At 43.6% G+C, this 14,570-nt stretch overlaps 1 protein-coding gene across 1 annotated transcript in view; it reads left to right on the top strand.

Moving 5' to 3' along the window:
- Window positions 1-12,549, top strand: part of LOC139541409 (desmocollin 2-like protein) — a 33,759-nt gene extending 21,210 nt beyond the window's left edge. The window contains exons 11-16 of the mRNA XM_071346037.1: window positions 191-333; window positions 3,103-3,330; window positions 10,311-10,532; window positions 10,792-10,901; window positions 11,064-11,402; window positions 11,649-12,549. Of these exons, the coding sequence (XP_071202138.1) occupies window positions 191-333; window positions 3,103-3,330; window positions 10,311-10,532; window positions 10,792-10,901; window positions 11,064-11,402; window positions 11,649-11,858 (1,252 nt within the window). The 3' untranslated portion in view covers window positions 11,859-12,549. The remainder of the gene's footprint in view (window positions 1-190; window positions 334-3,102; window positions 3,331-10,310; window positions 10,533-10,791; window positions 10,902-11,063; window positions 11,403-11,648) is intronic.
- Window positions 12,550-14,570: the final 2,021 nt, after the last annotated feature.

Raw genomic sequence — 14,570 nt, 5'->3', positions numbered from 1 at the left:
CTCTCTCTCTCTCTGTCTCTCTCTCTGTCTCTGTGTGTGTGTGTGTGTAAGATGGTGCTGACAGACATGGCAGGTCTGCTTCTAGCTCCTAAGCAACTTTGCACTATTTAATTTTTTTGTGCAACATCAGCAATAACATCTGCTAAAAATGTGTATGTGACCAATACAAATGTTGATTTGTGTGTTGTAGGTACTACACAAAATTTGACCCTGGCTCATGGATAGCTGTGGGAGAGACCACGGGAGAGCTGAGGGTAGCTAACACCATCGACCTGGAGTCTCCTCTAGTTACCAACGGAGCCTACACCATCACTATCAAAGCTGTGGACGAGAGTGAGTGTGGTTTTCACCCAAACTGTTATTACACATGGGCAACCGCACTGGAGAGTGTATGAAGGATATTTCATACATGTATTAGTATGAAATGACACATCTGCCTTTTGGGGTTTAATAACATTTCCCTGTGAGGTTTACAGCTTTACTCATAGTGTAGGTGAACATGCAGTGATACAGTAAAACATGACTTTATTGGTGTTCATAAAGGACCACGTCCTTACAGTATAACAGACTTGCTATGCTGTTGTGAGGCGTTGGTGAGAACACCTGGAGTAGCTGAACTGGGGTGTGGCTGATCAGTGTTGGGTTGTCAATCAGGGTGCGCTAGGTGGAAACTCTCCTCTGTGCTCAGTGTACTTTACCTATTTGCACATTGTTACAACACTGTATATAGCTGTAATATAACATTTGAAATGTCTCTGTTTGGAACTTTTGTGAGTAATGTTTACTCTTAATTTTTTATTGTTTAGTTCACTTTGGGTTATTCTCTATTTCACTTGCTTTGGCAATGTAAACATGTGGACACCCCTTAAAATGTGTCAATTCGGCTATTTCAGCCGTTTCAACCCGTTGCTGACAGGTGTATAATATCGAACACACAGCCATGCAATCTCAATAGACAAACATTGGCAGAGAATGGCTTTACTAAAGAGCTCAGTGACTTTCAACTTGGCACCGTCATAGGATGCCACCTTTCCAACAAGTCAGTTCTTCAAATTTCTGCCCGGTCAACTGTAAGTGCTGTTATTGTGAAGTGGAAACGTTTAGGAGGAGCAACGGCTCAGCCGCGAAGTAGTAGGCCACACAAGCTCACAGAACGGGACCGCCGAGTGCTGAAGCGCGTAAAAATCGCATGTCCTCGGTTACAACACTAACTACCGACTTCCAAACTGCCTCTGGAAGCAATGTCAGCACAATAACTGTTTCTTGGGAGCTTCATGAAATGGGTTTCCATGGCTGAGCACCCGCACACAAGCCTAAGATCACAATGCCAAGCGTCGGCTGGAGTGTTGTTTAAGCTCGCCGCCATTGGAAACTAGAGCAGTGGAAATGTGTTCTCTTCACTATCTGGCAGTCTGACGGACAGATGCCAGGAGAACGCTACCTGCCCCAATGCATAGTGTCAACTGTAACGTTTGGTGGAGGAGGAATAATGGTCTGGGGCTGTTTTACATGGTTTGGGCTAGGCCCCTTAGTTCCAGTGAAGGGAAATCATAACTCTACAGCATACAATGACATTCTAGACGATTCTGTGCTTCCAGCTTTGTGGCAACAATTTGGGGAAGGCCCTTTCCTGTTTCAGCATGACAATGCCCCCGTGCACAAAGTGAGGTCCATAGAGAAATGGTTTGTTGAGATCGGTGTGGAAGAACTTGACTGGCCTGCACAGAGCCCTGACCTCAACCCCATCGAACACCTTTGGAATTAATTGGATGGCTGACTTCGAGCCAGGGCTATGTGCCCAACATCAATAATGCCCATCTGGCTGAATGGAAGCAAGTCTCCACAGAAATATTTCAACCTCTAGTGGAAAGCCTTCCCAGAAGTGGAGGCTGTTATAGCAGCAAATGGGGGACCAACTCCATATTAATGCCCATGATTTTGGAATGAGATCTTCGACGAGTAGGTGTCCACATACTTTTGGTCATGTAGTGTATGTTTCCCATGCCAATAAAGCCCATTGAATTGAAAGGGTTAAACTAATCTGTATAATCTGAATGTCTACCATTCCTGAGAGTGATATGTGTGAAAGGGTCACGCAACACCATAGTGTAAATTAGATCAAAGCCGTTGGTTGCTATCTGTCTCTATCTAGTCTTGCTTTAAGTACAGAGTCACATAGAATGTGGCAGGAGGACATTCATGCAAGACACTTGAACTGTTTAATCTTCATTAGGGCTGAACTGTTCTAAAGCCCCAAAGGAAATCTACACAACAGAACACTCACAAGCTGTTTTTCTAATTAAAGGAGCAGTGCAGTCAAAAACGGGATTTAACTATACATATTTTTTTTTGAATATATATTTCACAATATGAGATTGGAATAATACTGTGAAATTTAGAAAATTATGATAATACCTTTTTTATTATAAGAGCTGTTTGAAAAGACAGCCTGCAATTCCAACTCTTTTTTCCATGGGTGGAGTTTTGGCATGTCTGGCGACATCACCTGGCAGTATAAGTTAATAGACCAATAACAAAGAGTTTCAAACCTCTCCACCCATAACTGCTAGTTTTCAGGTTACATATCCCTCCCATTAGGCCCCTCACTCAGGCCACTCCCAGGCAGTCCTAGCAAAATTCTTGCTTGAGAAATAGATGCTATTTTTGTTTGACCATTTTAATTTAAATCAATCACAGTAAGCTACTTACTTAATTGCTACCCATAAATGATTTCATATTTAGATAAAAACGGCTACATTTGACCTTAACATAACTGTGCATGTGTGTGTACAGCACTTCAACTGTTATTACATATTCCACTCAAAGTATTGTACTTTTGTTATGTGGCACTATTGTATAATACAATGGATTTTAGATGTAACAAAATAGTTGAATGGATTACTGAATGAATAGACAAATTAATTCAGGTTACAGATGACATCATGTTTGAATGAATGGATGAGCGATTCCAGGTTTGAATGAACGAATGGATGAATAAGTTCAGTTTTGAATGAGTGAAACCTGAAAAGTTACCCAACAGGGACTGTCGCTCAGAGCTTGACCTTGTTCACCTGACCCCTCCACCTTCTTTCTGTCTCTTAGGTAAGAAGTCTGGCAATGGCAATATAACGCTGCTGATCGAGGACGTCAATGACAACGTCCCGATGATCGTCCCGGGGACATACCTGACGCTATGTGAGGGGGAGGATGGGCAGATGGGCTCCGTAACCATAGAAGCAGAGGATGCTGACCTATCACCTTATGCCAGACCCTTCAACTTCATGCTGCCAGAGGGGCATGATGGGAAATGGAGGCTGAGAGACATTCAAAGTGAGTAGAGTGGGTTGGGTTTGAAATATGGTTGTGGTTGAATTGTGGGTATAGTATGTCTACATCCAGAGCAGTGGCAGTCTGTGACGTTTAAGATGAGGGAGGAAGATATATTTTTGAATGAGCTTGGCCTTATTTCTATTACAGCATATTGGATGACTGTCATTCATATTCTATTCACCCAGCTCAATGTAACATTGATAGGTTTAGGCTATTTTCCCTATACCCAACATGAGGTTGCTACAATCTAACCTATGAATTAAAGTTTACAACGTATGTGCACAGGTCAAGATCATTTTTAGTAATCAGTGACAGAGAGTGACAGTACCGCCTTGCACACTCTTGCCTGCATCTAGCTGATCTAGGGTGTAATCGTTAGTCCAACAGTTGCAAATGAGAGTTTAGGTATGTTTATCCCTGTTTGATTCCATTTGCTTCTGCTTTAAGAAACATTTTTCAACAGAATTAGTGGAATGAATACACCCCTGATCGCAAACACAGTTCACTTTCATAACAGCCACATACAAACAGCATGATCACTTTGTTGTAATTCCTTCTCGCATCTACGCGCTCTCCTCCTCTTTCACCTTTTCCCTTCACGTGGACTTCAGTATCCAACATATCTACTGTCTGTGACCAGGCAAAAAAAACTTTCCAAGCCAAACATTCCTATCATAATCGCTACACACAGCCTACCTACATCGTTGTCACCATATTATCTAATGTCATAGTCAACATAGCTAATAGAACTAACACATTAGTAAACCCGCTACAATTATGTAGTACAGTCAGCAAGTTTCAATATTTTTGTATTTTTATGACCAGGGGTTGTGGTCTGTGTCTATTTGTCTATAACAGCTGGTTCGCTAAATCTAATATTAAAGAAGTCCCAAGGTTTTGCTCGCCTGATGTAGAGTATCTCATGATAAGCTGAAGAACCACACTATTTACCAAGAGAGTTTACATCTACATTTTTCGTAGCAGTCTATTTAAGATGAGAAAAAAATAAGCTGTCTATTTACCACCACAAACCGATGCTGGCACTAAGCCCGCACTCAATGAGCTGCATAAGTCCATAAGCAAACAAGAAAATGCTCATCCAGAGGTGGCGCTCCTAGTGGCCGGGAACTTTAATGCAGGAAAACTTAAATCCATTAGACCAAATTTTTACCAGGATGTCACATTTGCAACCAGAGGAAAAAAACCTCTAGACTACCTTTACTCCACACACAGAGACGCATACAACGCTCTCCCTCGGACTCCATTTGTGAAATCTTACCATAATTCTATCCTCATGATTCCTGCTTACAAGTAAAACCTAAAGCAGGAAGTGGAAGTGATTCGATCATTACGGAAGTGGTCAGATGGCGCAGATGCTAAGCTACAGGACTGTTTTGCTAGCACAGACTGGCATATGTTCTGGGATTCATCCGATGGCATTGAGGTGTATACCACATCAGGCACCGGCTTCATCAATAAGTGCATCGATGACGTCGTCCCCACAGTGACCATACGTACATACCCCAACCAGAAGCAATGGATTACAAGCAACATCTGTACTGAGCTAAAGGGTAGAGCTGCCCCTTTTCAAGGAGCGGGACTCTAACCCGGTAGCTTATAAGAAATGCCCTCCGTCAAACCATCAAACAGGCAAAGCTTCAATACAGGACTAAGATTAAATCCTACTACACCGGCTCTGAGGTTCTTCGGATGTGTCAGGGCTTGCAAACTATTATGGAGCGAGCTGCCCAGTAACACGAGCCTACCAGACTAGCTAAATTACTTCTATGTGCACTTCGAGGCAAGCAACACTGAGGCATGCATGAGAGCACCAGTTGTTCTGGATGACTGTGTGATCACTCTCTCCGTAGCCGATGTGAGTAAGACCTTTAAACTGGTCAACATTCACAAGGCCGCAGGGCCAGACGGATTACCAGGACTTGTACTCAAAGCATGCACTGACCAACTGGAAAGTGTCTTCACTGACATTTTCAACCTGTCCCTGACTGATTCTGTAATACCTACGTTTCAAGCAGACCACCATAGTATAGTCCATGTGCCCAAGAACACCTAGGTAACCTGCCTAAATGACTACCGACCCGTAGCACTCACATTTGTAGCCATGAAGTGCTTTGAAAGGCTGGTCATGGCTCACATCAACACCATCATCCCAGAAACCCTAGACCCACTCCAATTTGCATACCGCCCCAACAGATTCACAGATGATGCAATCTCTATTGCACTCCACACTGCCCTTTCCCACCTGGACAAAAGGAACACCTTTGTGAGAATGCTGTTCATTGATTTAGACAAACATTTCACTATTTATATAAATGATTTAGACAAAAATGTCCAAAATGCACAACTTCATTTTTATGCTGATGATCCTGTTATTTACTGTTGTGCCTCATCTCTTACAAAAGCTTTCCAGAACTTGCAAACTGCTTTTTATACTGTTCAACATACCTTGTGTCAATTGAAGCTTATCCTCAATACTGACAAAACTAAACTAATGGTGTTTTCTAATGCAAGAAATAGACCTCTGAACCTATCACCTATTACTACCTGTCAGGGCAAGGAGATTGAGGTTGTAACCTCATATAAATATTTTGGAATTCTAATTGATGACGGCCTCTCTTTTAAATTGCATATTCAACAACTTACAAAAAAATTGAAGCTGAAATTGGGATTTTATTTTAGGAATAAGGCCTGTTTTTCTTTTGAAGCCAGAAGGAGGCTAGTATCAGCTACATTTATGCCTTTACTAGACTATGGGGATATTTTATATATGAATGCTTCCGCTCAGTGTTTGAGATCAATTGACACTCTTTACCATGGCACTTTGAGATTTATTTTAAACTGCAAAACCCTTACGCACCACTGCACTTTATATACCAGGGTTGGCTGGCCTTCTCTAGTCACTCGTAGGCTCAGTCACTGGTATACTTTTATTTACAAAGCCATTTTGGGTTTACTACCTTTTTATTTGGGCATTTTTATTGTTCAGAAATCCTGCTAACTGTTCCAAATATCCGAACTGAATTTGGTAAAAGGTCTTTTATGTACTCTGCGCCATCGTCTTGGAACACCTTACAAAATAATTTTAAACTGGAAGAACTTGTCCCGATTGGTGTTTTTAAATCACTGATGAAGGATTTTGAGGCTGATTCCCTGACCTGTCAATGTTTTTAATTTGCTGTTTTTGATTTTGTTATACTCTTGTGAATTCTATGGTTTTTACTAGATTACTTGTAGTTTTTCATGTTGTCTGTCTGTAATTTTTGTAATGACTTGGTGCTGCCTATCTTGGCCAGGACGCTCTTGAAAAATAGATTTTAAATCTCAATGAGCCCTTCCTGGTTAAATAAAGGTTAAATAAATAAATAAAATTGACTACAGCTCAGCGTTCAACACCATAGTGCCCTCAAACTCATCACTAAGCTAAGGACAGTGGGACTAAACACCTCCCTCTGCCACTGGATCCTGAATTTCTTGACGGGCCTCCCCCAGGTGGTAAGGGTAGGCAACACACATCTGCCAGGCTGATCCTCAACATGGGGGCCCCTCAGGGGTGTGTGTGTGTTTGTAGTCCCCTCCTGTACTCCCTGTTCACCCACGAATGCGTGGCCAAGCACGACTCCAACAGCATCATTAAGTTTGCTGACGACACAAGGGTGATAGGCCTGATCACCGACAACAATGAGACAGCCTATAGGGAGGAGGTCAGAAACCTGGCAGTGTGGTGCCAGGACAACAACCTCTCCCTCAATGTAAGCAAGGCAAAGGAGATTATCATGGACTATGACAGGGCTGTAGTGGAGCAGGTTGAGAGCTTCAAGTTCTTTGGTGTCCACATCGCCAACAAACTATCATGGTCCAAACACATCAACACAGTCGTGAAGAGGGCACGACAACGCCTGTTCTACCTCAGGTGACTGAAAAGATTTGGCATGGGTCTTTAGATCCTCAAAAAGTTATACAGCTGCACCATCAAGAGCATCCTGACTGGTTGCATCACCGTCTGGTATGGCAACTGTTTGGCCTCCGACCGCAAGGCGCTACAGAGGGTAATGCGTTCGGCCCAGTATGTACATCACTGGGGCCAAGCTTCCTGCCATCCAGGACCTCTATACCAGGCGGTGTCAGAGGAAGACCCAAAAAAGTGTCAAAGAATCCAGCCACCCTAGTCATAGACTGTTCTCTCTGCTACCCCATGGAAACCATACCGGAGCGCCGAGTCTAGGTCTTAATGGCTTCTTAACAGCTTCTACCCCCAAGCCATAAAATTGCTGAGCAGATAATCAAATGGCTATCTGGATTTACCAGATTTGCACTATTTGCATTGACCCTCCCCCTTTTTTTTATGCTGCCAACTTTTATTTTTCTTAACTGCATTGTTGGTTATGGGCTTGTAAGTAAGTATTTCGTTAAGGTCAGCGCGTGTGACAAGTAACATTTGATTTGAAGACTATATCTAGAATTTAAATGACCATAGAACAGATTACTAGATCCCAGATTGCCCCTTTAAGCCCAGTGGAACAGACAGAAGGCAGTGATTGTTCAGAGGCCTGTGTGTTCTGTGTCCTAAATGGCACCCTATTCCCTTTTATAGGGCACTACCATGTGTGACCTGGTCAAAAGTAGTTTGCTATATATATATATATATATATATTGCAGCCTTAGTGTATGTTAGACAGAGCCAGACCTCTGTTTGTGGGAGGGAAGGGGGGGGGGGGGTTGTATTGTGTGTGTGTATCAGCCCTAGCCAGACCTCTGCAGCCTCACAGGGGAGAAAGGTCCAACTAAATGCCAGGCAGCACAGAGGAAATGTCACCCTCCATTTAGTGTGTGTGTCTGTCACCTTCTATTTAGTGGCAGAGTAAATACATCAGTGGATAAGTTCCAAAACAACCACCACAGGCTGCCATAGGCCCAGCACACAGTGGGCACATAGACACACGTGCATGCAGGCACGCACACACCACACACACACGCACACAGTGACCATAGAGTGAGATGCCGGAGGGGATAGGGATTGAGATAAATACACAGGTTACACTCCAGGGGACCCTCGCGCTGCAGGACACTCACATGACGCCATGGCGCACAGCCACACGCTGCAAAGCACATACAGTGCATTCGGAAGTATTCAGACCTCTTGAATTTTTCCCACATTTTGTTACAGCCTTATTCCAAAATTGATTAAATAAATAAAAAAGTTGTGATCAATCTACGCACAATACCACATAATGACAAAGCAAAAACTGATTAGAATTATTAGCAAAATTATAAAAAAAATTAAACGGAAATACCTATTCAGACCCTTTGCTATGAGACACGAAATTGAGTTTAGGTGCATCCTGTTTCCATTGATCATCCTTGATGTTTCTACAACTTGATTGGAGTCCACCTGTGGTAAAATCAATTGATTGGACATTATTTGGAAAGGCACACACCTGTCTATATAAGCTCCCACAGTTGACCGTGCATATCAGAGCAAAAACCAAGTCATGAGGTCGAAGGAATTGTCCGTAGAGCTCTGAGACAGGATTGTGTTGAGGCACAGATCTGGGGAAGGGTACCAAAACATTTCTGCAGCATTGAAGTTCCCCAAGAACAAAGTGGCCTACATCATTCTTAAATGGAAGAAGTTTGGAACCACCAAGACTTCCTAGAGTTGGCTGCCTGTCCAAACTGAGCAATCAGGAGAGAACGACCTTGGTCAGGGAGGTGACCAAGAAACCGATGGTCACTCTGACAGAGCTCCAGAGTTCCTCTGTGGAGATGGGAGAACCTTCCAGAAGGACAACCATCTCTGCATCACTCCACAAATAAGGCCTTTACGGTAGAGTGGCCAGACGGAAGCCACTCCGCAGTAAAAGGCACATGACAGCCCGCTTGGAGTTTGCCAAAAGGAACCTAAAGGACTCAGAACAGGAGAAACAATATTCTTTGATCAGATGAGACCAAGATTGAAATCTTTGGCCTGAATGTCAAGTGTCACGTCTGGAGGAAACCTGGCTCCACCCCTACGGTGAAGCATGGTGGTGGCCGCATCATGCTGTGGGGGATGTTTTTCAGCAGCAGGGACTGGGAGACTAGTCAGGATCGAGGGAAAGATTAACAGAGCAAAGTACAGAGATCCTTGATGAAAACCTGCTCCAGAGCGCTCAGGACCTCAGACTGGGATGAATGTTCACCTTCCAACAGGACAACGACCCTAAGCACACAGCTAAGACATGACAGGAGTGGCTTTGGGACAAGTCTCTGAATGTCCTTGAGGGGCCATGCCAGAGCCCGGACTTGAACCTGATCCAACATCTCTGGAGAGACCTGAAAATAGCTGTGCAGTGACGCTCCTGATCCAACCTGAAAGAGCTTGAGGATCTGCAGAGAATGGGAGAAATTCCCCAAATACAGGTGTGCCAAGCTTGTAGCATCATACCCAAGAAGACTTGAGGCTTTAATTGCTGCCAATGTTGCCTCAACAAAGTACTGAGTAAAGGGTCTGAATAAATGTAATATTTCCGTTTTTTCTTTCTCGTAATGGGGTATTGTGTGTTGATTGATTTAATAGTTTTTTCCCCCATCAATCTTAGAATAAGGCTGTCACAAAATGTGGAGAAAGTCAAGGGGTCTGAATACTTTCCGAATGCGCGCACACACACACACACACACACACACACACACACACACACACACACTGTGAGGGGCACAGCCACCACAGGAGACTACCAAATATGGAGGGAAACTCTCTGAACGCTGAACATTCCAAAGGTTATCTCCTCACGAGGCATTTATACCCTGGTTAGAGTAATCTATCTCTAGCTCGCTCTGTCTCTTAATTTTTTTCTCTCCCCCCTTTCTCTTTTTCTCTTTTTCTCTCTAACTCTCTAAATCCCCTTCCTCTATTCTTCTATCCCTCATATTGTCAATCACCTCCTAACTCCCTTCCTTCTTACACCCCACCCCTTCTGTAGATGGGTCAGCTGTGCTGGAGCAGGTGGTGGAGATGGCCCGGGGTGTGTATACGGTCCCTGTGCATCTGACTGACCTCCAGAATAAGGGCGGGGTCCAGGTGTTGTCTGTAAGGGTGTGTCAGTGCCTGGGGGGAGAGTGTGTGGCCAAGAGGAGTTCTGTCTCTGTGGGGATCTGGGGCGTCCTAGCCATGCTGCTAGCCTTCCTGCTGCTCCTACTGCTCTGTGAGTAGGAATGATGGATACACACTAGCACATGCCCGCACTTGTACATTCATCACATATCTTATCCTGCATCACTTAGTCACATCGGATACTTTGTCAGTTTATTCCTGTATTAAATCAAGTACCACTCAGAGTACACATACCATTTTCTCAGGCATGAATATGACATATCCTACATTATACTTCACATCTATCATTTCAGTCAATTCTCTATTTATTTGGATTTATGTAACTAAGATATTTGCTCTCTCATATGCAGGTCTATTATTTGTGTTTTACTGCACCACTAAGGGAGAGAAGATCTACATGGAAGACTGTAGTGGTGGCATGCTGCTGAAGTCTAACACAGAGGCTCCTGGAGATGAAGTGGTGAGATCAGCTTTCCTCTGGACTAGCTCCTCTATCATTGATGAGTGTGTGTGTCGTGTGTACTGTTTGCCTGCGTGTTTTGTGTGTGTATGCGTGTGTGTGTGCACGCATGTTTGTGTGTGTGTGTGAATGGGACTTTGTCATTGTCTCATCTCTGGTCAGAAATCTGCGGCCCTGCTGATTGTACCTTCCACCGGTGTTGCCGTGGACACAGTGGATGGCTCCGTGAAGGGGGCAGGGCTGGTGGGGCTTCTGGATCAGAATGGGGCGGGGTGTCCGGCTCCAGGTCCTCCTCTGATTGGTCAGAAGACGATCAATCTGAATCGGGAGAGCAGTAGGCGGGACTTCCTGACAGCTCAGGGACAGAGTAGCTTTTACTCCACTGGACAGTACGGGGGCGGTAACTTCTACACAGACACTACCTTCCTCAAACAGTCCCAGGCTTCCTCCACTCTCTCCGCCTTGCACACCTGGAAGACCAATGGACTCTACCTGGGCAAGGTAAACCATAGCCAAAGCAACATGTGGTTTTTTGTTGTTGTGGTTTTTCATTCAGATTAATGTATTGCATTTGTAGATTTAGTCAATATGGGCTGTTTCAAAAGAATGTAATTTCAGCACTCAATTTGTCATTCCTGTCAAGTGTTTTTGCAATAAATATCTGGGTTGGTGTGACAACAGTCGGGACCTGGTTGTATTCCTAAGCCGTTCTGTAACCTGTTGACACCTCTTTTCTCTGTCCTGCAGAAGCTGGTGTATTTTGCAGATGAGTCAGAGGAGCGTTTTGCAGACGACCTGGCCCGAGCGTACGGGTACGAGGGTGAAGGGTCACCGGCCGGGTCGGTGGGTTGCTGCAGTGACTTTGGTGACCAGGATAACCTGGACTTCCTGGACTCACTGGGGTCAAAGTTCAAAACACTGGCCAACATCTGCATGGACAAGGAGGAGGAGATCTGAGACGGAGATGAGAACACGAATAAAGAACACAACTAACGGGAACACAAAGCAACTAATAAGATCAGAACCTTTGAGAGAAAGACAATCACTAAAGTCAATGGAAGGTGAATGCCAAAGGCGTGTCGTCAGTATGTGAGACTGTCAGTGAGTGAGACTGATGATAGATCTGTTGTTTTGGATGGGAGACAAAGATATGGCAGGTATTCTCTCTTTCCTCAGCCTTCTACATTGCCTGTAGAAGAGTGAAGAAGCGAGACATCACCCAGACTATTCTCACTCTGAGGTACACATGCTACTGACTGTTAGTGCTCTGATCTGGTTTCTGTTATGCTCTGCTTTGACACCAGGGGGCGTATGTCCCGGTTTTTACTGTAATACAACACTGGCCAGGATCAGTGTGTTTGTGTGTGTGTGTCTATGTGTGTGATAGAGATCGTATTGCTGGAGTTGTCATTGCTGAATGTGTAACATAATCTCTGAGTCAATTGGTTTCTGTAGGAGACGAGATAATGCTTCATAATTGCTGCCGTTTGTCAAGAGCTCACACTATCTTGTCTTTTTCTAATGAGAAAATAAATAGCAAATTTAAGCAGAAAGAGAAGAGCTTTGTTTTGTACATTTGTGCTTGAAGATGTTAATGCAGAGTATTTTTCTATTGTACTGTATACATTAAAACGGTCTGCTTCTTGAATGTTTGTTTCTCTTAAATTAAACCCAAAGGTATTTTGAAAGAGGTAATAGAGGGGGAGAAGTGTGTGCTGCCAGCTGAGGAAATAGAGAAAATAAAACGGTAAAGAACGATGATTGCTCTTTCTAACACAGCGGGTTGTGAGCTTCAAGTTCCTCTGTGTCCATATCATTAAGAAATGAGCATGGCCCACACACACCAACACAGTCGTGAAGAAGGCACGACAACACCTCTTCCTCCTTAGGAGGCTGAAAAGATTCGGTATGGGCTGAGATCCTGAAAAAGTTTACAGCTGCACGATTGAGAGCATCTTGACTGGCTGCATCACCGCTTAGTATGGCACCTGCTTGGCATCTTTTTTTTTTTTTTTTTCTTTTACCTTTATTTAACTAGGCAAGTCAGTTAAGAACAAATTCTTATTTTCAATGACGGCCTAGGAACAGTGGGTTAACTGCCTGTTCAGGGGCAGAACGACAGATTTGTACCTTGTCAGCTCGGGGATTTGAACTTGCAACCTTTCGGTTACTAGTCCAACGCTCTAACCACTAGGCTACCCTGCCGCACCATCTGACCGCAAGACGCTACAGAGGGTAGTGCGTATGGTCCAGTACATCACAGGGGCCGAGCTCCTTGCCATCCAGGTGTTGGAGGACGGCCCTAAAAATGGTAAAAGACTCAAGACCCAAGACATAGACTGGAACCAACAGGTGGGGTAGTGGGCGTGTAAAATGGTGCGGTCTCCGACCAAGATTTTAAGGCCCTCCTGTTGGGTGCAGAGAAAATATTTTGCTGTTTTATAGCTAATTTCTTGCAATTCTACACATTTTTCCATGGTTTATGCCATCCTCTTCTGCTATCTGAGTGACTCAAACATTATTTAAAAAATTATGGGGGCCCATGCCATGACATCTTCAGAATTTTAGATGTTCCCTGAATGTCTAGTTTTTATTTTGTTGATTTTTAGTTCTCAAAGATCTTATTTAAAAGTAAAGTACCAGTCAAACGTTTGGACACACCTACTCATTCAAGGGTTTTTCTTTATTTTACTATGTTTTACATTGTAGAATAATAGTGAAGACATCAAAACTATGAAATAACACATGGAATCGTGTGTTAACCAAAAAGTGTTATACAAATTGTACTTTTTATATTAGAAATTCTTCAAAGTAGCCTCCCTTTGCCTTGATGACAGCTTTGCACACTCTTGGCATTCTCTCAACCAGCTTCATAAAGTAGTCACCTGGAATGCATTTCAATTAACAGATGTGCCTTGTTAAAAGTTAATTTGTGGAATTTCTTAACTTTTTTAATCCGTTTGAGCCAATCAGTTGTGTTGTGACAAGTTAGGGGTGGTATACAGAAGATAGTATGGACTTGGGCTTTTACCAAATAGGGCTGTGTCAAGAACAGCTCAAATAAGCAAAGAGAAATGACAGTCCATCATTACTTTAAGACATGAAGGTCAGTCAATGCGGAAAATTTCAAGAACTTTGAAAGTTTCTTCAAGTTCAGTCGCAAAAACCATCAAGTGCTATGATGAAACTGGCTCTCATGAGGACCGCCACAGGGATGGAGACCTAGACTTACCTCTGCTGCAGAGGATAAGTTCATCAGAGTTACCAGCCTCAGAAATTGCAGCCCAAATAAATGCTTCACAGAGTTAAAGTAACAGACAAATCTCAACATAAACTGTTCAGAGGAAACAGCGTGAATCAGGCCTTCATGGTCGAATTGCTGCAAAGAAACCACAACTAAAGGACACCAATAAGAAGTGACTTGCTTTGGCCAAGAAACACGAGCAATGGACATTAGACCGGTGGAAATCTGTCCTTTGGTCTGATGAGTCCAAATTTGAGATTATTGGTTCCAACCGTTGTGTCTTTGTGAGACGCAGTGTAGGTGAACGGATGATCTCTGCATGTGCACCGCGAAGCATGGAGGAGGTGTGACGGTATGGGGGTGATTTGCTGGTGACATTGTCAGTGAGTTATTTAGAATTCAAGGCACACTTAACCAGCATGGCT

The sequence above is a fragment of the Salvelinus alpinus genome, chromosome 16 (assembly GCF_045679555.1).
Source record: "Salvelinus alpinus chromosome 16, SLU_Salpinus.1, whole genome shotgun sequence".
Lineage (NCBI taxonomy): Eukaryota > Metazoa > Chordata > Actinopteri > Salmoniformes > Salmonidae > Salvelinus > Salvelinus alpinus.
This window is presented reverse-complemented; position numbering and strand designations above follow the sequence as displayed.